At 41.3% G+C, this 27682-nt stretch overlaps 1 protein-coding gene across 12 annotated transcripts in view; it reads right to left on the minus strand.

Moving 5' to 3' along the window:
• GRID1 (glutamate ionotropic receptor delta type subunit 1) overlaps positions 1–27682 on the minus strand; it is a 587031-nt gene that overhangs the window by 17958 nt on the left and 541391 nt on the right. For 8 of the 12 annotated variants that reach the window (XM_074590686.1, XM_074590680.1, XM_074590687.1 and 5 more), the window contains one exon: positions 3981–9765. In XM_074590686.1, the coding sequence (XP_074446787.1) occupies positions 9337–9765 (429 nt within the window). In that variant the 3' untranslated portion in view covers positions 3981–9336. Of the gene's footprint in view, positions 1–2779; positions 9766–19817; positions 27550–27682 lie in introns of those variants that run through there. The other 4 variants (XM_074590691.1, XM_074590689.1, XM_074590685.1 and 1 more) reach the window with 4 other exon arrangements.

Consider the following 27682-nt stretch of genomic DNA (forward strand, 5'->3'; position numbering starts at 1 on the left):
CACGGCCCTGGTGGCACAGCAGAACTACTTTCCATTCCCCACCCTCAGGAAAAACTAAAACCCAAGACGCCAGTCAGTTCAAAAGCAGGGAGATTTCTGGCCGCTGGCACTGCGCACCTTGTGCCTCCTTCCACCCGCCCTGGATTTACAAGCCAGGCTCAGCGCACCCTGGCCAAGCCCGTCTCCTCCATCGCTCCCTCCCTCTGACTCCCTGCCTATCCACTAATCCGGCTGAAGCTGGACTCTGCCTCTCCCAAACAGAAGCTGCCTCCAACCCAGGCGCGACAGCTTTCCCCGATTGCTCTCCTTCCATCCCAAGGGGCTGCTGCCGCCTCCCGCGATTCCTCCCCAAATGGCAGAGAAGTGCTTCCTTTTCACAAGCCACGCAGGCAAAGGGATTAAAGTGATAAAGAATAATTAAATTGATGGTCTAATTCAACACTTTACATTTTGCGTGCACTTAATACACTTTTCATGGCAATTAATGCTGTGGAACTAAGCAGGCTTTACAACTAAAGGCCCGGGACCTGCCCAACCGCTGTTTAACATCCAGGCCAGCGCTGTAGGATGCTTCTTTCACAGCCTCATGGTCTCAGGGCGATGTGCCTACACCACTTCAGGAACTTTGCTCCGGGGCCAAGGAAGCTGTTAACCCCCCCACACACTCCCATACTGTCTCTCCCTATTTTTGAGATCTCTCTCCCATCACTCTGCTCCACCAGCCTTTTCTGGCAGCGATCCTTCAGCCCTTAGAGGTGTGCCTCATCCTCCAAATGCCACCAGGCAGAGCATGGGGGGGCCTCCACCTTCATGGCCCCCATGGACTGTGGCCAGACACTCCCCCCACCCGACACCCCTCTTGCTGTCCACGGTGGGTGGTTTCCCCTCCTGGTACCCTGGCAGTTTTTCAGGTGCTGTCTCAGAATAATCAAAGTTATCACCCGCACCGGCCTTTGGAGCAGAACAGGGATGATCAGCAGCTGCATGAAGCTGTCAGGAGCTGAGAGTGACAGGATTGATACCCCAGCGCGTCAGGATGGCCTGCATTTGCTGCATGCAAAAGATGAAACATCTACTTTCCAAAAAGCAGGGCTTGCTTTACCACAGACCTCTGCAGTGCCCAGAGCACTGATTTTTTTCCTGTCACTGAATGTAAACAAGCTACAGTCTGGAGTAAAATATGGTTTACGAAGCCACTGAATTGATAGAGCTTCATATTCCTCCGTGGCAGATGTTACAAATACGCAGACAGACAGTCCTCATTGATCCAAATGGTTTGCAGAAACTCCATTTGAAAGCATATGTTTCTCTGCTTGACATTTTGACATGAATGACAAGACAAAGCCAGGAATGCAAATACACAAGAGGAAACTGTTCTTGTGCTGTAAAAAGCACATTCCCCCTGTCAAAGAGTTGGGTAAATGTTGCACAACTAATCACAGCCCAGAAGAGACGAGCGAGCCCATCTACCGACACAGAACAGAGGGGGAAATTAAACCGCACAGACCTGAAACGGCAGCTCACAGCCCGACACCATCGCTATTTGTTCTCTCCATGTGCCAGGACCAGCCTGACCCAAGTTTCCCCATTTACCACCACGTGGATTTTAGGAAGCTTTTATGCAAATAATGACGGTGGCATCCAGCAACCTCCTTGTCCGCGGTTCATACCCTGGTGGGTATTCATACTCTGACACAGCATTTTCCCCGTTTTACTTCCAAGCCTCACCAACCCTTGCTGAGGGGTAATTCCTACCTCAGCGCCTTGTCTACACCATCAGGATTCCTCTATGGAGACCCTCGCCCCCCCCCCCCCCCAGCTGCTACCCCTGCTCTCCAGGGTGCACCCACATCCCCCTTCCCCAGCAGATCCCCCTCCCGCTGACGTTCTGGGGCTCTCCTCCACTCCTCCTCCATCACCAATGCAGCAGGTACAAACTCTCCAGGCAGCTCACAGCAAACGCCGACAGATGCCCCACTCCACATTTGCTTTGCCATCATCTCGGGGTGCCCCCCAAGGATGCGTGCCGAGCTGCGGGCATGCTGGTTCTGCAAGTTGAAAGCTCCCATAACTGAAGCACCCTCCCAAAAATTGGTTCTCCCCATAATTATTCAAGCTGGCTTTAGAATCAAGAAAAATACTGCAATGTATTTTCCTGGCCAGCTCTTAAATAGCAGCTGAAATGCAGGAACTACTCATTTTCAACAGCTTGTGAACGCTGTATCTGCCTGCGCCCACTGCTGTTCAGGAGGGTTTCTCCTATACACATTATCCACCCAGCAGCGGCAACATGGTGACACTGGAAAGCAGCACCCTGATGGACACATGGACACGTCCCTCTCCTTCACCCAGAGGAGGTGTCCCTTCTGCTGCCCTTCAGCTTGCTCCTTCTGCCGGGGGCGATGGCCAGCAACCAGGGCAGAGCTCCGTCCTCTGGGATCCGTGCTGATGTACCAAGATAGAAAAGGGTCTGCAACTGCAGGTAAAGATTTCCACCTACTGTCATCCCAGATTTATTCATGGGTGAGAACTCTCTGTCTTGGGATGAAGAAGTAGTTCCCAAGTCTAAGCTCATCCCCGTTTCCCTGTGCTGCTGGTGTGGCTGCTGATGGCCGTGGGACGCTACACCACGTCACGAGCACTTGGCACAACGAGCCCGGTTGCAGGGCAGCGCTGCCAAATGCCTGAGTTATGTCCTTTAGATTTTAACCAATAAGTATACCCACTGCAGCAGATTAAAATGATGCTTTCTATATAAGACAGGGAAACGTTACCGGTGTCTGCTTAGATTTATTTGCAAATATGCATTTCAGCACTTTGGTGGGCTGGAATATTTTACTTCTGGTAAGTATTTAATCTGATGGTATTGATCCAATATAAATCATATAAAAAGTACATTAAACAGAAGTCAACTTTTTTTCTGCTGATATATAGCAAAAAATACTTAAGTCTGGGATCTCTCTTCTTCACAGTTCATCGTTGTGGTTGCATGCTCTTTCAGCTGCAATGCTAACCTGAAGTGCTGGGCTCCTTTGTGCTATACTTAACCACTTTGAAAATAATTCCATCAGAAAACAAACACGTACATTTCACGAGAGGGAAAGAAATCAAGAAGAAATTGAAATACAGAAAATCTCAAAGATATTTCCTTTAATGAATGAGTGACTTTTTAGAATCAGAGTCTGAAAGTAGTCTGATAATTAACTAAAGCTGTTTTAAACCCTCTGGTTCCATATCCCTTCACATCCAGCTTCAGTTATGACATTATAACAAAACAATTAATAAAGAAAAAAAAAAAGGCATTCTTTCTTGTGAAAGCAACCTGGGGGCACATTGAGCTGTGATTTGTGGTTTCCTACCTGGAAACGCTTCAGATGATTTCTACGGTGCAGTCAATCACATGTAACATATCATTCAGAAATCGTTTTCTGTCCCAGCCAGTTATTCAAGCAATTGAAGCTTTGGCAAGAGGTGCAAATATATTTCTCCCCCCCCCCAAGTTTTATCCCTATCCAGCTACTTTACATATCTCTGTCTATCTACAATTGTAAGGACTTATTTTCTCCCTCTTACATTATATAGGGGGCAAAACAGATAGAAACCTTGATACCCTCAAAACTACAGGGCTTTATAACTATAACAAAAGAACTGAGCGGTTACTGAGAGATGAGACACCTTCTAACGAGACTCAGAAGAAAAGAAATAAAAATAAAGACAGAACAACTTCCTTGAGGTGGTGCTCCATTACAACATGACATGAAGGTGCTACCAGCACTAACCAGTTTCTAAGCAAGCTATCTGATATCAATTTAAATAGTGAAAAAAAAGAAAGTCATTTAAGTAACACGCTGTAAGTAGGCAGTTAAAAAAAAAATTTTTTTAAAAATTCCCTTTAATAAACCTGGCAGTAAACTTCACAGAAAATAAAACTCAGTGAGAGACTGAAGCACTTCACATTACTTGCTTCTGTTTTTAATTACCTTGTAAGCTCGGAGAGACAACACTTCTCTGCCGCTTCCCTCCAATACGAACATCAGCAAAGCAACATCCTTATCCAAAAATCCAGAGACACATACAGCAGATACTGCTAAGTCTTGATTTTAACCCCAAACCAGAGACGTTAGAGGTTTATGGGTAGCTGAGTGAGGCTGACTGGTCCCAGCTGTGGACCTAAACAGCCTTTGGGAGGGTTATCCAGCAAGCGGCCCCACAGCTGCTTTAGGTGCAAATCACTGATTGAAGCCGATCTTCCCCAGCTGAGTGAGAATCAAGCCAAAAAAAAAAAAGCTGGCATCGCCAAACAAATAATATAACAACTGTTTCTGGTAGAACAAATGCTGTTTTTATTTGTTTCCTAAAAATTTAGAAAAATAATAATTAACTGAGGCCACTGCTTGTATGATGGAATCTAGGCTTCTCATTCGAGTAATACAGCTTTGCTGGACTATGAGTTGTAATCACCCTTTTCTCCCCCCCTCCCCTTCACACGTGTTCATTTTTACCTTCAATTTTGCTTCTCCTCAGAGTTTTCTTCTAACTTTTTCCTTGCCTTTCCCAGGGTTGCCAAAGGATGTGGATTCTTTGGGAAATTTCCAGCAGGGTCCCCTAAATGTGTTGTATTTAGATCTATGTTATTCTTTAGCTGCTCACAACATAAGTTCAAGTCAGCAAAGCAAAATAAAAGAAAACAGAAAGGTCTGAGCAACTGTGGTTGCTGTACTGCCCAGTAACATGATTTTCTCTGAAAAGAATGCTCTGCTTGCCGCCAAGCCAACGGCTTTTAACCTTTCTTAGAGGAGAGGTATGCCTAAATTTGAACAGATTTTAAGAGAAAAATTGTTCTCTCAATTATTTCAGCATACAGTTTAAACTCAAATCCATGCCAAGTGCTCAAAATAATAATAAACGTTCCCCTTTCTGTTTCATTTTTGAGACTCTCAAAACATTTTCCTGTTCAGAGCTGTTGTTGAATACAAGTTTATGGGAAGCAGTGCTCTCAAGCCCAATATTAAGAGCCAAATCCTCACCAACTAAAATTCGGTATGGCTGACCCTTTCACTGGAAGGATGCTGATTTACACAGGTGAGAACCCAGGTTTAAGTGTTTTATTCTATCAGCAGACTAAGAGAAAGTGAGTTGTTTTGCTGAGACTCATCTACAGCGCAGCAATGGTTATCAAAGCAAGGCAGATATTGGGAATTTCACTTTGCAAGACAAATATTGCACATGTGTAGTTGTAACTCAGCATAAAAACGTTCTATCAAGTTTCAACTCTGAAATAAAAAAAGCACAATTACTGTTTTTTCCATTGCAATAGGAAAACGTGACATACTGAGAAATAAGAGCAATGCATTCTTCAGATTGCAAGCAGATTGCCTGTGGATTGCAAGCAAATAGGAGAAACAGCGTCACATTTTTGTATGAAAATAAAGTCATTTCTAAACTAATGGATCGATAGAACAAGACGCACTACAAGTGCTGTGCCACAGATGTCATTTTTGCAAAAGTTCATCAGCAAAAGAGCACGATAAAAGAAAGGTATAGGCACTCGTTTTCCATTTCACGTACAACCACCTTTGCAATGTAAACATCCTGGAGGAGCTGGAGTATTTGGGATCACACATTATTCCCTTTTCTTAAGCACGCTCGGGGCAAGTTCCATTGGAAAATCAAGGGCACAGCTTGGTCTTCAAAGTTTTCAGGAATTTCTGCAGTTTTCCTACTTCAACTTGCCAGATATTAAAAGTGAAGGGTCAAATCTGCAGACGGTGTAAATAAGCACAACTCTGAGAGAGCTCTGAGCTTGTGCTCATTTACTTCACATGGAAATTACATTTCTCACTTCTGTGAGTAACCACGCATGTATATTTATATGCATGAGTGTGTGGCGAATACATACTATATAGAAAGTGAATGCTTTGATCTGTCAAAATGAAGATATAAATATAAAACAGGAGACAGAATATGGAAATCATACATTCTGCATTTACTTTGAAAACGGAAAGTTACGGGGAAAGAAACATTGTTTATGTTCAAGGAGAACCCGGTGATTTGCTTAAATAATCTAAAACCAAACCACCACCACATGAAAGATTTAACAGCTTCCTGTCATGGTTGACAGGCTCGAGCTATGACTTGCTAACTTTTATATAAACAAATAATTACTAGATGGTGACATATCCATTGTGGATTCGTACTTTTACAGTATAGACCCTGGTGCAGCAAAGCACTCAAGACGGTTAACTTTAAGCAACTGAATAGTCCCAGGGAGTCACCTGCTTAAAATCAGCCATATATTTAGAGACGTGCATTTTAACTCCATCATTAATCAGCAAAGCACTTCAACCTGTGCATAACGCAGCTGCTTTCTATAGGGCTGACACACATGCTTAAATACTTTTCAGAGTGAGGACTGCGTGGTTTGATTCTTCAAGGTCTTGATCATTTTAGATGTAATCCTGCAGAGCACTCAAACAGGCGAGTCATATTTTACGCGTAAGAATCAGTGAGATCCAACGTTGTTTACAAGTTAAATCACGCTTCCAAACTTTATAGCATGTGGCAAGACTAAGCCAGGAGAAGAACACTGAATGTTAAAAGCTAATCCCCAAAATATACTGCATTCACAACTTATTGTACAAAGGCAGTTCTGTTTAAATTATTCAGTACAGTGGCTTAGACTATAATAAGAAAAAGACCTAATACGTTGTGTGAAAACAATGACACCTCAGTAAAGGAGGGTTTCAATCCCCTGCTCTGAGCTTTGCTGCACGAAATAAATAAAGTGCTTTGTAGGGAAACGGCAAGGGAACAGCTCAGGCAACCTCTGACAAGCTGCTTTGCTACAACATCGGTGCAGGACGTGGCTGGACAATTGCCTCATGCTGCCAAGGTGGCCCAGTGAGCTGCTCCCCGACCTGTGCTCCAGAGGATGCTCAGGACGACGGACTCCCCACTCTGGTACTGCCAGGGAGGGAGCACCAACTCCATCCAAGCCCTAGTTTTCAAATTGTACCCTTCTGGCTACGCAAGCATTTCCTTGAACCTCTTCTGGAGCACGTTCCTCCGTGATTGCTAAAATCTTAAATTGGTAGTAAAAATGAGGGATTTTTTCCTATGCAAATAGTTGCATGCTTTCTCCTAAGCATCGTTACAGATACCTAGGTGTGCATAGTCCTTCTGCGCAGCTACTTCTGCCAAAACGAATCAGAGTAGTCACGGAAGGTGGAGAAAAATCAGGGGGAGAAATCTCTCTTGTTTTTTTCCTGTGGTCATAGGTTTGTTAAGATAATGATAAGAAAAAGTATGACGAAAGAAGAAAGAAAAAAATCCCAAGAAAAAAAAGCCAAGTCTCTAAATAGGATAAATCTAGTCAGCTGACCACAGCATTATTCATTTTTAATTAGTTTGAAGCAAATAGTGCAATTTGTGCCAAGCTGCAAAATCACACTGTCTTCATGAGGAACCAGCTTGACAACAGAGACAAATTAATCCCTGCAAGAGCACTCCTTCTGTAAGCTCACCATCAATAGTCCTCATTTAAAAAGTAGTACGCTGAGTACGCTCTTCCATTAGGCTGGTTTTGTATCACAGTTTGACTTTTCTCCCCTACTGCTTTAACTAGAAATGTAAAAATTCGGGAACTTTTATCATCCCATAAATATACCTGTTGTGCGATTATGCAAATCAAATTTGGAGCAGTCAATGAAATGTTTATTTATCCAAAAGCCTGACCCAGATTGCCTGCTGACCGTCTCGGGATGTGAATGCATTTTTACCTCTGTTCAAACACAATTTTTCACCTTAATGCAGGCAGTGATTTTGTGGCACTGAGATCTACGGCCTTTCCCAAATAGCAGTGTTCTAATAAAGTGAAGAAATCCAGCTACAAAGGGAAATTACAAGCTACCTATAGGGATACATTCCAGAAGACGCTAAATTATCCCGATTTTGAAAGACAGTGATGGTCCATTAGCAATAGTGGGCGGTGGGGGGCTGGGATCAGTTATATTGGGCATTTGAACTACTATTTGGGAAGGAAACTGTGTTTTGGTTTTGTTCTGATTTTTTTGTCACTTGAAATTGCACTGATAATATTTGCAGAACAAGACATTAAATTCACAATATGTGTTTATGTTTGTCCTCTGATTGTGTTTCACAGAGAAAAAAAAAAAAAAAGTTGTTTTACAGCTATTTCTACCAAGACTATAAACATGGCCATTAGAATATTTCCTTTTACAAAATTAATGGGGGAAAAAAAAGCAAAGCTGTGCTTATAGTCATGAGCTTAGCCTTGTCATTCAGGGATATGACTTCTCCAGAGAGTGCTGCATCCATTATGCAGCAAATTCCTTGAAATCTTAAAGAAAGAGATGGCACCAGAGGGCACAGTCGCTGCAATGCCATTATTGCCTGCTCGTTGAAGCTATTCCTTGCCTCCCTCCTTTCAGCCATGGGTTCCCCCCCATTTTCATTCGTGTACAGAAGACACACAAAAAAAGAGCCGATCAGTTTTTCTTAAAAGCTTTCCCCTTAACCTGAAACCTGTTGTTTATCAAAGCATTTATATATATATATAATATATACGTCATATACATAATATATATATAATATATATTATATATATAACAGAACACAGAAGGTTAAATAAAAAGCGCCACACAGCACAGCAGACATGTGAAAACACACTTCAATAAGCCTGTGTTTAAACTCAGAAACTGTGTGGAAGTTTAAATCGTGGTTAGAAGGAAAAAGTTCTCTTTTTTTTTTTTTTCTGTTTATTGTTCGTTGGATTTTAGTTGTAATTCACATTTTAAACATTTGTTACTGCTATGCTAATACCAGCTGTTAAATTCTCTGAGTGAACTGCCATTTTGACTATAAAATAGGGTTCTGGGGAAAGGAGAGATCTGAGCATGGTAAACTTTTCCAGCAAGAAACGGGAAATATTTTTTTCTCTTAAAAAAAAACCAAAACAACTGTAAGGGAATAAATGTTGAAATCCACGGAAAAAAAAATGTACGGCCCTCAGTCCCAGTAACTGGTCTTCTTTGGCACTTGAGAACGATCACAAGTAGTTTGCCTTTTTATTCATATAGAACAAAATTTACAAAGTCATTCATACATTTTTGTTTGTTTTTGTTTTGTTTTTTACTGACTTCGAAAATTGGGAATATTCAAAATACACTTTTACCCCACTTCATTCTTTCATTATTTACAGGTATATACAAGAAAAATGTAAGAGTTTGTTTTGTGGTTTGTTTTTTTTTTTGTTTGTTTGTTTCTTTTAAATTTTGTATTAAAAAGCTCTGCTGGTTGTTTTACTGTTTGTTTTCATCATATGGATGTTCCATGCGAGGGCTCCATTGCTTCTGGAATGACTCCCCCCGGCACAGACTGAAATGACATTGGGATGGGGGTTTTCACGGGACTCTGACGAAATAGTCCTCCATTTGGCGACCTGTGTTTACACTGTATGGAGGGCATGGTGGCCGAGCTGCTCAGGGGCAGCGGCAGGTTGCTGCCGGAGGCAGCTGTGAGTGTCCTGCTGGCACCATGAGTTGTCTGTTCTGGTAAAAAGGTGGTGACAGAAAGTTGCGTGTTCTGGTATTCGCGTACCGGCTCCAGGGTCTGAGTTGGCTGCATGCCACCAATCTCCAAGGCTGAGATTTCAATGGACGCCGGAGAGATCTGCTTGTGGGCTATGTCTTCATCAATTAAACTGTTCATGCGCCTGTGGACCTGCTCCAGGTTCACTTCTTTGTCCTAGGGAGGAAGAAACCAGAACAATCAGTTCAAATGCAATCTCCAATCCCGTCCGGCCCCACTCCAGTTCCTCTGTGTGACAGGAGTTGCTGTTCACTCATTATATCACTTCGATTTCATCTGTGGCTATGCAAAACCTCAAGGTCTGCCCAACACCTCCAGCTGAGCAACACATGCTGAAGAAAACACCAGCTCAATGTCAGCCTGCAAAAGCCCCTGATGCTGTCAATCTCATCTTCCTTGGGGGTAAACCGATGGCTCTGGTTCAGCTAACAGGAGCTGGCACCAAGGACCAGCACCTCCCACAAGCCCTTAGCTCACCTTGCACAAGCCCAGACAAAAAGCATACGGCAGGAGAACAAGCGAGTTGGGACTCCAAATTCCAGCTAGCAGCTCGCCACTGTCTCATCTAGCTGCAGTGCATTTTCTAAGGAAGTTGTCAGTAAAACACCGTGCACAGCCTAGCTGACTCCAGGGTAGTCGCTTCAAGTGCCAAAATCTACTGGCTAAGAGTTGTGGTGGTGAGGAAGTCTCCCCTTCCCAGCAGGAGGCCCTGGGTCACCTACATGGCACAGACTATAGACTGGAACTGCACTCAGACCCACTCTGTGAGCCCTGGGCAGGGGACTGCTCACTTGTGTTTTGAACAGTTGTGTGACCAACTATAAGCTGCCTGTCATCTTGACATGTCATCTGCTAAAAGTCTCTCTGTGGTCAGAGCTTGGGAAAGTAACGCTGGTCTTCAGAAAATGCATCACCATCTTCTGAGAAGGCGTTGCCTAAGGCTCCCGGAGCGGTTTCTTCAAAGGACTTTTGGGAAAACTTACTCAGCGTGTTTTAGCTTCTGTGAGGAAATACAGCAGAAGAGGTTGTGTTTAAAACCTGAAGCAGCAAAGACCTACAAAGGGCTGTTTATCACCCCAGCGTGCCATTCCAGGTGCTCAAATTGGAAAGCAACAAAACTGGCAGGGTACAGTCAACCACCTGGGATGCTGTGTGACTGGATTTTAATAGCTAGCATTGTACTGCCAGTAAAAAGGTATTACATTATATCATTTCTCTATATTTCATAAAGCACAGCTATGATCTGCAGTTGTAGTTATTTGGTGCAAGTGTAACATACAGCAGAACTAGCAGCAAAGCACCTAGAAAAACCCAACAATCCTGGAACTGGAGAAATTCCCCTGTCTGAGAGAAACCTGTAATTTCACTAGGCAGCCAGCAAGATTCCAGCCTAAGAAGTGGGACTACCTGAAATTTTTGTGTTCCAGTAATCCCTGATTGGCCACAGATAAATGTGTGCTTAAACATTGGTCAAACCCAACACCAGCAGCCTTTCAGATGCTGGGATTCACACTAAAAATGAGGCTCTGGGAACAGAGGAATATAAGGTGCCTGTCCCTGCCACCCACCCCTCCTGATCTTTTGCCACTGGTGTTCAGGTGGAGCACAGAGAATTACACTATTATTCCAGCGGTATCCACTGCTATGCAACTTGGCTTTCACCTGTAAATCGACAAGTCAACGCCAACGCCCTTGATTCCAGTTCGTGTCAACTACAGATTTGATCCTAGCCTCCTGATTTAACACCACTTCTACATTAGTCAAGAACCATTGGATTTGCTAATCTCTGCATGGATTTAGAAATGAATTAGTGTTACTCGATGACGAACCCAAACCTCTGTCCCTATCTTAGGCTAAACCCCTATTGATTTCAACTGGAGTACAACTGTTCAACAATTACAGGGCTGAGCTGCTTGTTGCACCTCCTTTGCTAATCGGTAATGAATTCCTATTTCATTTACATCACAAATCCACCAAGCCCTCAATGAAGCTCCCAGAAACCTCGGGGATATCACCTTCCTCACCAGAGAAACAAACTATTTTTTTTTAAAAAATACTGATTTTTCATCTGCATCCTCTAATCAGATAATTTTGAGTTAGAGAAAATCAATGGACAATAAGTAAAAAAATAAAATTTTGTGGCAGAAAGGGACCGCACAATACTGGACCAGATAACCCCTGCAGCTGCATTAAGTCCTTCTTGCCAACAGCCGTACCTGACCTTTAAAGATCTTCATTCAGCGAAGTAGACAATGCATGAAGCTGATGGTAACACTGAGGCTCTTTCATAAACTCTGTAGCTAGGTAAATTAAGGATTTGTGGTATAACAGGCCAGAGGATTACATGGATTTAATTAATAATTTTATTTATTTCTAGTTCTTGTGGACTGTGAGAAGTGTTCTTATATTATCCCCTGTCGGGGGTAAGGGCTCAACCTCTATGGGTGGGTTCCGTTTGCACAGACGTCCGGCTGCGCGCTGCTGGGTTTTCCTCAGCTGTCTGCCAATGAACGCTTGCTGCAAAGTTCTGCTGAGCCACAAACCGCCACCACGTAGGACAATACCTGTATCTAAGGAAGCTAAATCCTAGAAGCCTATACAATATTTCTTTAGGTACCCTGTACTATTTCTTTTCTCAAAAATGCTGCTAGCTTTGATTCAGATTCCTAGGTTGGCGTTCTAGTTATCTGGGACCCATATGTTTGCTAAGCCTTTACTACAAAAAAAGAAAAAAGTAAAGAACTCAGGTTAGGACTGAGCAAATGCTAGAACAAATTTTCCTAAATAAGACTTTGGAGAAATGCTCATGACTCATTTGCATCTTTCTGAGCTTTTGCCAAATACTAATGCTTTCTTCAGATCATTTCAAGTGAATATATACATCAACATTTTATTTGTATTTTTTGATTGCAAGCACATCCTCAGTGCGTTCCATCCTGCCTTGCTACGGGAACAACTATCACGTGACTGGGATAACTAGCCAAGCCAGAGGGAAAGGCGGAGGGAGGTTCAGTATTTGCAACATGCAGTCATTAACTGTTTGCAGAGGAAAAATGCATCTGTGAACGAAGCGGGCTCTTCCTTTGGAGCATTTGTGCACAAAAGGTTACAAAATTCAAAGGAGGAATTAATCGTGCTTATATATTTAGCTTAGCTCTTTTAAGATGTAAACATGAAGGGCCACAGATGGGATGCTCTGAAGAGACATCTCCTGGTCCAGAGCAGAGGGACCAGGTCGTTTGGAGAGTGTCCCTCCGCTGGCCTAGCAGGATTGCCCTCTTCTACTACACACGGTCCAGCCCTGGGACAGCATTCCTTAGAAAATGGTGGATTTGCAATTGCTTATATTTCACAATATAAACTTATGTTTCACTCTGCTAAAGTTTTCATTATCAAGGAAAAGAAACACAATTTCTGCGCGCAGACATCACATGTTATCTACACCAGAAGATGAAGTAAGTAGAGAAGTAAATGCTTGGGGTATTTTTTTAGGAGGTAGGGGTGGGGATTTCATTTGCCTACTTCTACCTCTTTTTTCAGCATTAAGGACAACTTTCTGGCCTTATTATGATCAGAGAAAACTTTCTAAAGGCTTCCAAGAGCCCAGAAGTTCACATTATTCCTTCTTTTTGTTGTTAAAATAAAATGTTTGTAAAGGTTAAGGAAAACAACTCTGTCTCTGAGGAATAATAAAATCACATTTTTAAAGGTTCTTCACTTTTCTTTGTCTTATTAGATGAAGAGCAGCTAAATACCTAAATGTCAAGCTTTGTATGAAACTATCTTAATGCTGAATGAATGATTTTTCAAATGCTTTAAAAAACCCCTAAGATAAAAATCAGAAACCCTTGAAAAGATTAGTTTGTCATTACATACTAGAATACTGCCTTGAATCGCAAGATTTCCAGAACTGAAGATTTTGGGATAGCTTTATTTGAGAAGCCACGCTTTCAGAATTTGTAAATTCTGTAAACCTCATCTTTCTTTTCCTTTATTGTTTTCCTGGAAAATTCAGTAACAGCATAAGTTACTGAAAATTAATATGGTGAAAAAGGCATAAATGGTAATAAAGCCAGAAAAAAATACCTTAAAAGTTATGATGTTTTCTCCCTTGTCAGCTCAGTGTTCTCCTTTATTTTTAGTTCTATAATTCTCATTAAATACGAGCCATTTGTTATAATTTTTAAGCACTTAGTTAGCTTGCATTTTTTTTCATTTCCTGAGGCTTTGTCACCTTAATTGTGAAATGGTAATGTAGCATTGCAAAAGATTTTCAAGCTCTCTGATGCTGTAACTGCTCTCTGTTTTTGCTTTTCTCTATGACAAAAATTAATGAATTAAATTAAACAAATTACTATAAATTAATAAATTGAGGCTTGGAGCTAGGGAATGACAGAGGCACCAGACCTGGCATCTGGATAGAAAAACCAGGAGCCATAGTAGAGGTTGGCGTGCCAGTTTTCTAGCACAGAGACTTGCCTTGCCCAAAGGAGAGTCCCCCGAGGAGGCCTCACTGCTTCTCTTCAAAAGGTTTCTGGCTTCAGCTCCACTTAGCTCCACTTAGGTCTCTTCGAGAGCTGAATGAATGAGCTCCAAAATTAATACTTCAGTGTCTGTGACAGACATGTTACCAAAGGTTTATTCCTGCTTTTTTTTTTTTACTTAATATGCAAAACTTAGTTAATATTATAAACATGTCACATCGCAGACGTTTCATGCCAATTCAACTTCACTTTTCATATATAGCTATATTGGATAAATGTATACGCTTGTGTTGCCAGAAGATCAAATAGTTTTCCTTTACTACCTTCATAATTCTATTTTCAATATTAATATTGTACTCCAAATAGATCAGTTGAAGAAATTAATCAGTCAAGGGAAGAAAAAAATAATCACGTCAGGAAAATGAATTATAAACACAGGCTTATCCTCCTCAAACTTAAGGAAAACAGCTAACTAAACATTGCTGCTGGTCAGGAAATCATTTTATTCATAAATACCAATTTAAATGTCATTCTTCCCCAAGGAGTTTGAGTTCTGGAAGGGTGAATGAAGGGCATGTTTCTGATATGTCCCAAGCACCTGATCATGAACGACAGGTTCAATGGCCTATGACTGACAGCAGGAGCCCACCGTGGCAACCGTTGGCGTGGATGTGAAAGATGCTCACCAGAATTATCTGGGAACGACTAACACTGCATGACCGCACCTGCAAGAAACTATGACTCGCTCTCAGGACTAACGAAGTTTGGCCTTATCAAGTGGAGAGAAATTATGGCAAGATATAAATGCAGACAGGATGATTTACAGAGTAATCAATATTTATTTCTAGCTTATTTTCTGTGACTTTTGACAGTGGGCTCTAATAAAAGCACGTGGGCAGTCAGATTGAGAGAATATGAAACTACTTGGGAGGTTTGGAGTCAGTTAACATTATCAAATTTGAGAGTCATCTCACTGAGTGTTGGAAAGGAGCTACTGGCTGATGCTGTCAAGAAATTGCCTACATCACTCTAAACACAATTAATACAAAGGTAATACTATTCAGCTGCCAGGCTTGCAATACTTGGGATTTTCCAAAGGGGAGTTTTTTGAGAAAATTTTTTTTTTAATGACACTAATGTGGCTTCTTGGTCTTACTTGTGATTTCCTTGATCTTATCACAAAGTTCAAGAGAAGCCTCTCAAACTGATAAAAAGCGTTCCAAGCTGATGAAGCAGTTTCAGTGAGGCCAAAAAGGGAGACAAATGCCCCAAAAGGAAGGCCAAATATCTGCAGAAATTTGATGCTAAAACTCAAATGCCCCAAAAGGAAGGCCGAATATCTGCAGAAATTTGATGCTAAAACTATGCCAAAACTGTGATGAGTTGCATCTGCATCCCACACATGCAAATAAAACCACACTAGACTAGAGAAGAAAAAGGCTGATGGTCCTGACCCTAAATATCAAGCACTGAAAATTCAGAAATGTAGCCAATATGGGGAGACAGGCACATACACCGAGGGACTACCGTGAATGTGTCGATACCTCCCGGTCAGATGCTGATAACTGTGCCAAGTATGAAAAGCCTGTGAATGCAGTTCTTAATAAGCCTCAGGAGACAGGCAGAAAATAATGCTTTTAAAGTAATATAGTCTTAATCATCAGTCATGGTGCATTTCTGGTTCGTTTGTTTGTTTCTGTTTTGGGTGACAAAATGAAGGATTATCTTTCGGTGAGAGAATGAAACCAACACATAAATGTTAATATCACATTTTCCTTCTGTGAAAGAAGTATTTAAAAAAACAAGGCAATTTTGTGATGAGGACTGGGGTTCAAAATCCGAGTCAAGCCCCAGCCTCAGACAGATATTTCCTCTTCTGGCTTTGACCAGGTTACATGTCAGTCCCTCTACTATCCGTATAAGACACCTCTTAACCCATACCCATATGTTAAAAGCCACAAGTGTCAGCGGTCATGAGACACAGATGATGGAAGGCAGACGTGCACCCAGCTAGGCAGAAGGGAAGTCTCTGAGGCACTTGCATGCACAGAGAGACATGCCGTGTAACTGAAAAACAAAGCAGAGAAATAAAACTGGAATAGTGAGGTTTCCGCGCTCAGGTACCCACAGGCTATTTTCTTCTTAGCTCAGCGTCAAAACCCACAGCTCCACCCAGCTACCAGCTCCTGTCCGTGGGGTTTCAGACATCATGTACTCAAACATTTAGCTTATTAAGGAGAAATGAAGCAGCAGCAGCTCTGCATATGTACGTTTGTTTAAGATTATTTTGAAATTCTGTATTCACCCAGGGTCATTATCATTACTTTCAGCTGCAGCTACTGCATATGTAAAGCTGTAATTTTAATTTATTCCAGGAGGCTCTGACAGAGTGGCAAAACCAGACATAATTGGCTTGCTCACGAAGAAAAAGCAGTGATGATATATGTAATAGATGTGCTGCAAAACAATGACAACACAGTATGGTGTTATATTAATACAAATAACCCCTTTGTAATACGACTCAGTTTGCCACACTCATTATTCCAGAGATTCCACAGTCGGCAATGCAGTGAAATGCAGACAGATGTGTAAACAGATGCAGCGATGATGTATGTTTGTGCCATTAATTTAACACAGGCAACTGACCTAGTCACATAGCACTTACATAAAGTTACATAAAATTTGCGGAGTGGTTTCTGAGTGTACTCTGCTAGATGCCGGTTTAACCGTGACAGTATCTTATGGGAAATAAGTACAGATGCACCTCAAGAGTCCACTTGAAAAACTACTTTTATAAATAGGCTCAACTCTACAATCAAGCTTCTGCTCTTGTAAGTGGAAACTATACTGTGTATTTTAAATTAGCAATTAACTAAGCTATCATCCATAAAACATCTGTTAGAAGAATGCATCGGGACTGACATCAGTTGAGGTCCAGTAGACTGTTATCCAAATGAAAGGATAAAAGAAATGAAAGATTTTTGCAATATATTAATCTCATTCAACGTATAATCATCTTCAAAGAAAGAAAACTTCATAAAAAATTATGTACAAGAGGCCACCTTATTCACTAGGAGGTGCTCTCCTTCACCAGGGAGCAGAAATTCCTTTATGAAGAGACAGTAAGATTCTTTTCCCTTCTAAGTAAACCTGAAAAAAAGTGAGAAATAATAGAATGCTGCAAAGATGATATTAATGTAATAGAAAATGGTTTCAAATAAATGGCCAAAGTTTATTCCCACCTACCCACAACCAGAAAATATCTATAATTGGTGAGAGTAAAACCAAAACCCTAGAGATCAATCAAGTAATGGTGACTTCTTAGCTTCACAAAGGAGCTTCGTGAAGCAGTCCATCTCTTCCCACACTCATGTTGGCTGCCCCTTATCCAGGTTGGATTTATCTAACCTGAAATCACATCTAGCCAGGGAACTAATTCTGATGTTGGCTGTGACTGTCCCATAGTCCGTGCCCGTGAGGCTTCTCCAGAAACACACCGGACAATAAGCTCCCCACCAGGACGCTGAAGCTGATGATGCACACCAATTTAAACCAGCTAAACATCTGCCTTTGTTTTCTTTTTAATCTTCAACTGCATCCACATGCAATGTGAGAATAAATATGCAGGGCACAGTACCAATGTGACAAACATTGCACATCAGGTGACAGCAGGTAGCCCCCCAGTCTCTTGCAGTGATCTGCTCCCACATTCATCACAATCCGTGAACTCAGCGCAATCGCAGAGAAACACTGGCTAGTTCTCACAACCAACAGCAGACTCAAACCCGCAAGGCAAGAGGCTGTGATAGCATCCTCATTTGTTACTCAACAAGAAAGGGGACATTCAGCCTCATGCTGAGGTATTCAAGCTTTAAAATCCTTACCAACCTTGGTTCACAAGCATTAGAAGCTGGTATCTCAACTACAAAGAAAATGAATGACTGATTCGCATTACACAGATGTTGCCACAGTGTTCATGAGGTTAAAAATAAACAGGATAGTAAGAGAATGCAAAGAAACATTTTTCAACACGAGCAGCAAAATGCAGTACTGAATGAGTGCTGGTTGGTGAGCATGCCAATGTCTCCGCAAAGGAACTCTTTCAGGAGAAAGGAGAACTTGCACATAGGGAAACCTTTACTGTGCACACACTGCATATATTGTAGTTATAGGCATTTCCAACAACATGAACGTTAGGTTCAAGGGGAGTTCCAGGGAGAGGTAAAGATGAGGAGAAAACTTGCAAGGATTCATCTGTGCAGGCATTTTCAACAACAAGCCAATTATCTGTATGTTTATCATAAATTCTCACCATGCTTCTGAGGCCCAACATCACATTGGCCATCTCCAGATAGAAAGGGAAAGGAAGACGTGGGGAGAAAAAAAAGGATCAAGATAGTGAGGCTAACAATGTGATTAATATTTCACTCTTATTAGCAAACATATACTTATTACTTCTTATACTTCTCGTTTGAAATAGCAAATTCTAGCCACTGCAACCAAAGAGGATGGCCCTGAAGAGGGTGGCATTTTCAGAATCCAACTACATCTAAAATGACCCTGTGAGGTGACGGATTATTCTTTTACAAAGAAAAGATTAAATTAGCGAAGGTTCTGTTCCAAAACGCACTAAAAATTAATGGATTCTTTACATTGCTTTACACAGCTTTTAAATCCTAAATTATTATCTAGTCCACAAGGGATGTAATTTTTCACTCTACTGAGCCCAAAGCAAAGCAATGCTACCCTTTAACAGACTGATTTACTCTACTGGAGCATCAGGCATAACAGATTGCTCTATCATCAACCTTCTTCACCATTCCAGCCTAGTCACATTCAAATCTCAAAAGTTCCCATTTTTTCCTATTATGCCAGGAGTACAAGAGAGAGTTGGCACAGGAGATGCAAGGAGTTGCTTCTACAACCTGTTTGATGCCCAGCGATAGTTGCCTTGCAAAGCCTCTCCTCTCTACTCCAGCCATGTGAAAGCCTTAGAAAACCCCTACTCTTGTCTGTTAGCCACAAATGTTTTAATTAAAAAATTAATTTTGAAAAGGTTTCCGCACCCTCATTCAGAGCTTTATCTTGGATACTGCCCAAGCTCCTATTTTGACATGAGAAAAGACATGGCCAGCCAAATCATTAAAATAGATCAGCGTAATAAAAATCTGGCCATCAGTTTCCCAAAAGAGAAATCGTGGATACTGACTACTTCTGAAGAAATAGTACTTTTTACGTTGAGTAAGTCCAGGTAGGTCTTTTCTATATATGTGCTCATAAATGTGGTTCTGAACTTACTGAAAATCATAATCAAACCATCAAGTTGGTTTTTTTTTAATATATATTTTTTCCACAATATTAGTACCTGTGATTCCTTAATATTTTGCTAATATTGAGCACAGGTTATTTCAGGTATTATAAAATTATTTAAATTCAATAGATATTTATAATTTGCTTGTTAATATTATTGTACGGTAAATTCAGTCTTCAGCAAATCACTTCAATGCACAGGTAACTTCTAGTTTATGCTTTATACTTGTTGGTTTCAAAGCAACTCAAGTTTGATTTCTACACCACTAAAATGAATGGAAGTGTTTTGGTGATTTGGGTGAGATCAGGATCAAACTCTCATTTAATTTTACGTACATTTAAATGCTTAGTTGGATCAAGAACTAAGACATTTTACAAACCACAAAAATGAAAAAAAAAATATTGAGAAAACAGTCACATTTTATGTTTTTTATTTTAAACTTTTACTGATTTTTGTTATTACTGAACATTCAACCCCCCCCTTAGAATGTCACCTTTAAAATACCACTGTAGGCTGAGATAAAATATACAAACATTAGCTCTGTAAACATTGTGTGAAGAATCTAAGAGAATCTGACACATTAAGGCTCCAATTCAGTAAAATACATAAGCTCATGCCAAGCACGAGTAGCCACAGACGTTCTCTGGGGTAGGTGATGTAACGCAACTTAAGCAAGTACTTAATTTCATTACCAAACTGGAACTTCAAAAAGGTTGTTTCTTTTTGACTTCCCTGCATGGCAACATTCATTTTTTAAAGTTTATTTCTGCTCAATATTTTTTCCCCCCTACTAAGATTCATACTGTGTAAATCCAGATTATATCCCTAAGAATCCTATTAGCGGGGTTTTCTTACATGAGTGAGAGAAAAATTAAACCAACACAAAAATCCCTTCCTTCCAGCTAGGGAAATATGCCAGAACCAAACTTGAATGCTTCAACGCTGCTTTGGATAGCAGACGCCTGGGCCCACTGTTATTAATCATGGGGGTGACTTGTCACTTTTAAATCCATTACAGCCTTGACCTAAATCTACGGTGATCGATAGCAAGAGTTGACTGATTTCATTGGATTCTGGATGAGCACACTGTCTGTGACCAGATATTTCAGCATATCTGCTTCACTGCTAAGGGATCTCTAAGGAGAAAATCTTGTTTCTTCACTCATGTAAGAAGCCAACACTGAGTTAGTTAAGATGCCCTTCCAGCTATTACCAGTTTCTGTACAAGGCAATTTATATATTATATCCTCCTTTCTTTTTTTTCCCCAACTGATTCTTCCAGCGTATACTTCATCATCAAACATTAAACTTTGCATTCTGGGATGACCGATTCCTAACACCGCTTTGCTGATTTAAAAATGCTAGTTAAATGAAGTTTCCCAGCTTATTATATTCCAAGCTAGTCTGGAACTGAATTTCTACATGGCATTAAAATGCATTATTTTGCCAGTGTTTGCATGATTTATTTTCCCCCAAAAAACTTTATTTAATCTTAGAAAAGTAGAATACAATACAGTGGTACAAACAAATGATCATTTATATGCAACTGAGCAAAAAACGTACAAAGATTTCAGACGTCATAAAAATACAGAAAAAAATAATTTAAAATAAAAACAAGATAAAATATAGAGGACATGCAATGAAGGGAAAATAAAATATCCGTTTGATGATCTTATGTTTCCTTTCACTTTCAAAAGGAATCATCCCGGGGGAAATCAAATTGTCAGATAAAAAGATAACACCACAGAGGAGACAAGGTAAATGAAGTGACAAAGAAAAAGACAAGGAAAGTGAAAATAATGGTGAAAGCATAAGACTCTTTAATAATCAAAAACAACACTGCTGACACCATGCTGAAAGTACGGAAGCCTCGATTGCCACGGAGTAATACCTGGCTGGAGAACTGAAGTGAGATGAACACGGTGCAAACCACAATTCTTAGCAGTGACAAATTATGATCCATCGGACTCGTATCTGCTAGCTCATATTTCCACTTCTAAGGTACACTGAGCCTCATAGTCTTCTAATACCAGAGGAGAGTCCTAGGGGGTAACTTGCATGACTGCTAAAGCTGGAAATACGGATTTTTGAGGTAGGCTGGAATTTGCATATCATTGAACATGGAAACCAGGGAACTTAAGGCAGATGATACAAGGCTGCCGTGGCCAGAGATACAGGTTTTCTTTCTTTTATGCTGCATACTGCCAAGATATTTGTGATAATTTTTAAAGTAATTTTGCTACTTCCCACTATCCTATAGAGCTAGAGAGTATTGCAGAGTCTAGACTTTTTGAGATTCAATAACATTCAAAATATTAAGCTGGGAGTAGCAGGAAAGAGGAATGATAAGATGCTGTTACTAGTACACAAGTCTGTTCCCACTCTGGACAGTACGTGAATCGCTGCCCCCTTTTAATTATTTAAAAATACAAAGTGAGAACAGAAAAGTGAAAAGAGTTTGTTGAATAAAATGATTTTGCAGAAGCATGAGAAAGTTAAGAAATCACAAACTAAGCTATGAAGACTGTGATTGTTAATGAGTTATAAATTTGACACAAGTTATGAGGCAATGACTAGTAGCAACTCAGGACGTGGAAAATTATGCTATTACTTAAAAAGAAAAATCCCAAAACTTCATGCACTACAAAATCGCAAACACGCTGGTTAAAGTTTCTGAAACACTCATACTACTAGGAGTAGCACAGCCAGTTTGGAGAAAATACATTTCTGATGTATAACGTATATTATCTGAGCTAGAAAGAATCAAACCAAGAGTTTCTTGAGATCATCCTAACATTGTCTTTCAAGACCTATACTAACAATACATGAATCAATATCACCTTCTACGGTAGATGCAACAAATATCATTCAGCAGAAAAATCATTCTGTGTAAGTAACTAATGTTCTTTGATGTGGGGTTGCCTCTTAATTTGTTTTTAGTGAATACAACTTGTGCACAGTGAAAAATACAGGAATTCAACTTTCTTTCCATGAATAATATGATATTTTATCTTTGCTTCTAAGTTTTCATTGGTTTGGAGTATAGTATGTGGAAGAACTAGGAGTGCTTTCTTAATAGTTCTGAAGAGATCTCAGAAGTAATAATCTTCAAGGGGAATCGTACATCACAGTAAGACACAGCTGATAAAGCACAGAGGATGCTGGGGAGTCCACTGCAGTAAGCAGCTACACTTGATCATAATGACAATGAAGATTTGAAAACTGTCTTTCAGTGTGTTAAATGGAATAAATGATACCAACAACCTGATGATGTGGCGAAGCCCTCAGCAGTTAAATGATCCAAGTTATATTATAGCTTACTGATATCATGAAATAAATGCATAGGACTCATACCAAAACATACAGAAAACCAGAGATAATTGTTGAAAGCTCGACATTTCTACGGTACCAGGTTTCAATAACTTTATCTGATTGCTCAGTTATTCAGAATGGATATAGAGTGACTGAACAAAGATGCCAGAACAAATATTAATTCTCATTTTTTTGTTTTACAACTCCCCAAATTCCTGACTTTTATCAAAGTCAAAAGATCAGGTATGAGTATTGCAGGCTGAGTAGCAGCTGTGTAAATCTGAGATTTTAACACGCAGAGATATACGTATGAGCTGGCTAAATATGAATGTGGATATAGGACGGCTGAGTAATAACTATGATTAGGAGACGATGATTATAAATTCTAGTAAATCCAATTTCAAAAAGATGACCAAATGTAATTTTTTCTGAATTAGAAAATAATAAGGGCATTTAAACATAAACATTACTAGAGATCTTTCCAACTTTAAGAGATTACAAACTTGAGCCCTGATAGAAGGTCATGGCATGGTGTTGCAGCTATACATTGTTTCCTGATGTTGGAGCTAATCTTTCTTTTGTTAATCTGATTTGATAAGGATTAAATGAAGAATTAAAAGATTTTTACAGCAGAACTCACTAGAAATGTTTTTACAAATCTGCTTCAAATAGAATGAAAATATCTTGTATCGACACCCTGAAAAAGAAAATCAATCCAGCCTTCACTCTCCTAGCAAGACATTTAGCTATTCCTTGCATGACAGAATTGTGAACCAAAGGCAACTGTAGTTGTGGGAAAGTAAAGGAAGTCCATCTTTCCTGGAGATTTATCTCAATGAATTGACTTAATGGGTAGAAACAATATTTTTTTAATTGGGTGGGGCAGGTTTTCTTCATATGCAAACACTGTAAAAAATATTCCAATTGGAAGTAGTCTGCATCTGACAACTCTTCCTATAAAGTCTCTACAAATGTAGATCAGATTAATATCAAAGTCCAAGTTAGGCTGTCAGGTTTCAAAAGGTAGGCTTCCAGGCCCTCCCAGTTACATAGTTAACACTGTATTTTTCACACTCATTGTAATTAAGAGCTGTGATTTATACCACACAGACATCTGAGTCCTTGAACTCAATATATTGTCTCAGGATAACTTCCACAAAAGCCAAGGGACTACGAAGTGGAAAAGACAACGAACTGGCAAATATCAACACCTTAATGTCAGCTGAAAACATTTCTCCAATGCTAATGAAGGCTGTGCACATTCTTCCAGCCACAGACTTCAAAGACCCTCACCATAAAAAATGACAGTCTCTAAAAAAATCCTTTCTCTCTCTCTCCAGCAAGCTGCACGGCTGCCCAACCCTGTCATAAATCTGCCAGAGCAGTCATGCATCCATCTTCCCAACATCTCTTTGTCTTTTGAGTTGGCACTTGTTGGCATGATATAGCCTACCAAGTGGGTCAAGCCAAAGAGAGAACGTTACACAAGAGCTCTGCAAATTATGACAACTCCTTGTTCAATCCTGAATCCACTGTAATTTTCTACAATGGATTTATAAAGCTCCTAACAGGGTAAGGGTCACAGAAACCAAACACTGCCTCCTTGTCCTTCGCCTCATAAGGTGAATTCTGCATGAGGTGACAACAAAGTCTAATCTTAGCCTGCAAGAAAATCAGCCCTTTCCGTGACTCTCCTCAAGGTCTGCACTTCACAGAAGAAAATGGTTGGGAGACAATCCAGTTCCCACAATTTTTAGGTGATATCACAACACCCGTGTTTCGCCAAAGCCTTCCCAAAAGTAGAAGAAAATCAGCAGCATGACTTAAGTTTGCAGCTGTTACTGTACTAATGAGTTGGCTGGAGTATCAGATGCGGCTAAGAGGCAGATTTCCATGTTCTGTATATGCTATGCATATGCAGCTCTGTTGTTATGGCTATTGCTGTAGAAATGATGGATAATACACAGTGACAGAAATGAGATATCCCAAATACACTCCCTCCCGGAGATCAAATCTTTTTTCTTTGGGCCCCCTAAGCAATGCTCAGCCACTGTTCCTGACTCAAGCAGAGGGGTCCCCAGGACTCAATGTGCCCCTCACCCCTGGATGTTGTCCTTTCCAATGTTTTGAAACTTGAGTCTCCTAAATACATTGAAAATCTTCAACCAATCTACACCATCTCTTCTGAAACTTGGTTTCCTATCTTAATTACTGGAGCCATCGGCAATCCCACTTCAATCCCTCCTCACTAGTAGTACATAAATAAAATATCACTGCCCACTAATCTACCAAGAAATACCTGCTACATTTGTTTGCTAAGTTATCTGAGTGGATGTTGTGGCCACTGTGATCAGAGTGCCATCTCCTGGGGCAGGTGGCCATTAGCTGTGGGCGAGCTGGTCACGTACCCATTTCTGCTTTACAGGGGTCCCAGAGGCCCGGGAGAGGGGCCAGAGCTGCTGTGGCTGTGGGGCTGAGACCCCCAGCCGGGGACACCACCAGCCTTGGGTATGCGCTGGGAGCTCAGGGTATGGTTAATGTGTTATACAACCCGATCTGCAGGGGCTAGGGGTGGAAATGAAGCTTAGATTGTACCAACAACATGGCTGTGCCATGGTCCAGCCGAGGATCCCTGAAGACCCTGCCAGCCCATGGCACTGGGCAGCAGCCACCCCTCCCTCCATCTGCTCTGACCCGATCCAGAGGTGCTACTAGCCGCCTACCTCTCATTGCACCCAGCTGTGCTGCTCAGGGACCCCTCATGATGTTGCATCCCACCTACCCCACGTGCCCCTCTTACACTTTCCACCTGTCCGGCTCGGCCTGTGAGCCCTCATCCCCGTGCCTTCTCCTCGGGAACACGCACTTTCTCATTCAACCTTAACACCTACTTGTGCCAGGGCTCCCACTGACTGTTCCCTCTCTCTCCGCGGCACCCACACCACTGACCCTTTCTGAGCCTGTTCCTGTGCCTCAGTTTATTTTGCTTCCCAAAACCCAGACTGGCTGCATGCTAAGGGCAGACCCAGCCCCACACACAGGTGGATCTTCCCAAGTATGGCTTTACCGTATGGGTAACTTTAGTGTACCTCAAAAAAATGGAAGCTTAAAAGTATTCTACCGTTTGTCACAGAAACTGCAAAAGAGGACGTGCAGAGCCACTCTAATTGAGAATGCACGGGAGGGAAAGGGGAGGAGGTGCAGAGGGATGGGATGGGGTAGGCAGGGATCTGTAATAATCCATCTCACAGATATAAGAAAAGAAATAAAGGAGGTGGGCAAAAATAAAATATTTAAAGTCAGGAAGATGGAAACTGAGTATTTAAAACTCCTTGCAATAAAAGAGTGAATTATTTCACTTTACCCCAATATGAAACTGCCTTTGGGGCATATCCTCATTTCGCTCTACAAAGATGCACAAGGATGAGTCCCTGAGGGTAGAGAGGGGAACACGCTGCGGAGCACGGCAGGACGTGTGCACACGCAGCATGAGGACACTTCAAATAACGTCCTGGCCCCTTGCCCTGCCAGGCTTTCGCAGTGAGCAGTGAACCGTCTACTGCTAGGGTTTAGCCCTTAGCAACGCTAACGGGCGGGGGGGGCCTTTGGGGTTACCTGACAGCAGGAGTGACTTCTACAAGGCAGCAGGGGCAAAATGCTACAGTATTTAACCAAAGAGCAATTAAATACGCACTTCTGTTCATGTGAGAGCTTCTTTATAACCAAGAGTACCTACTCGTGCTCTCCCTGTGCCTGCTTTTGGAGTGCTGCATTGTGCAAAGCGGAGACATGCTTCCTTTCACCAAAATGTCCCTTTCGCTATTAAACGTTGCGGAGCCACAGGCAAGTGACTTTGCAGCTTTGTCCCACAAACACGGTACAGATGCTTATCACCGAACACTTGATGGATGAATTCAAATGCGAGAAGCAGGAGCTCAGAAGAGTGGAATCTTACTGATAAATATTTCACAGCATTACAGACTGCAACATATATCTTCAGATCCCCTTTGCCAGAATTGCTTACAGGTAATAGGTATGTCAATTAGTGTAGTACTCCTGGCAACCTGAGAAACATAGATTGGAATTGATGGGCTATGTACTATTTTCCAGCTGTAATGCACCTCACTGCTATTATTTGCTTGTAAAAAACATCTGTTCCAAGATGAAAACACCTACAAATGCCTCAGTGTCTCCAAAATTACAAGAGGTTAGTTTGTTAAACATTTAATCTATGTAAACAAACACAGGCTTCATGCAAGACAGATCTGAGTATGGACTAATTATTCTATCATAGCATTGCTAACTATTACTCGCTGCTGCACACGAAAACTTCAAACCCAAGAAATTCTCAGATATGTTTTCCAAGGTAAAATATGTCATATGAAGGTCGGTTTACTCAGAGGCTCCTATTTTTATAAACAGAACTGGTTTCAAAAGAAAGGAAGCATTTAAACACTGTCATGGCAATACAGCTTACTCAATTATTAACTAGCTGGTTTATTTTTAATTGCTCGTGTACCTTGTCAAACTCAGCCTAGGTCAGCCATGAAGGAAAACAGCTACCCAGCTGGCTGGCAGCTGCACAGCCTGCGCAGGATGGACATGGTTCTCGCAGCCGATGGATGGGGGTCTCAGATCAGAGAAAACATTACCACGCATGGCACAACTGGGTGCCCGTGACTGGCCTCCCCGTCAATCACAGCAGAGAGGCCGAGGGCATGTTTCTGAACTACTCTCTTACCCCTAAAGGTGGTCTCTCCAGGTCAGGGTTGAGGCACATTGGTGGGGCAATGTGGGGAAGTTTGCACTGCTGCTGCCCGTGCTGTATCTGCTCTATAAATAAATAGAGGACTTTAGTCTCCAGGGCTGTCAGTTTGGCACCTTCCATGTGCACAAAAGACATGGTTTGTTTTTTTTTAATTTGTTTAGAAACAACCACCCAAAAAGTTATATGCAAAGCTTAGTA

Source organism: Larus michahellis, chromosome 6 (assembly GCF_964199755.1).
Source record: "Larus michahellis chromosome 6, bLarMic1.1, whole genome shotgun sequence".
Classification (NCBI taxonomy): Eukaryota; Metazoa; Chordata; class Aves; order Charadriiformes; family Laridae; genus Larus; species Larus michahellis.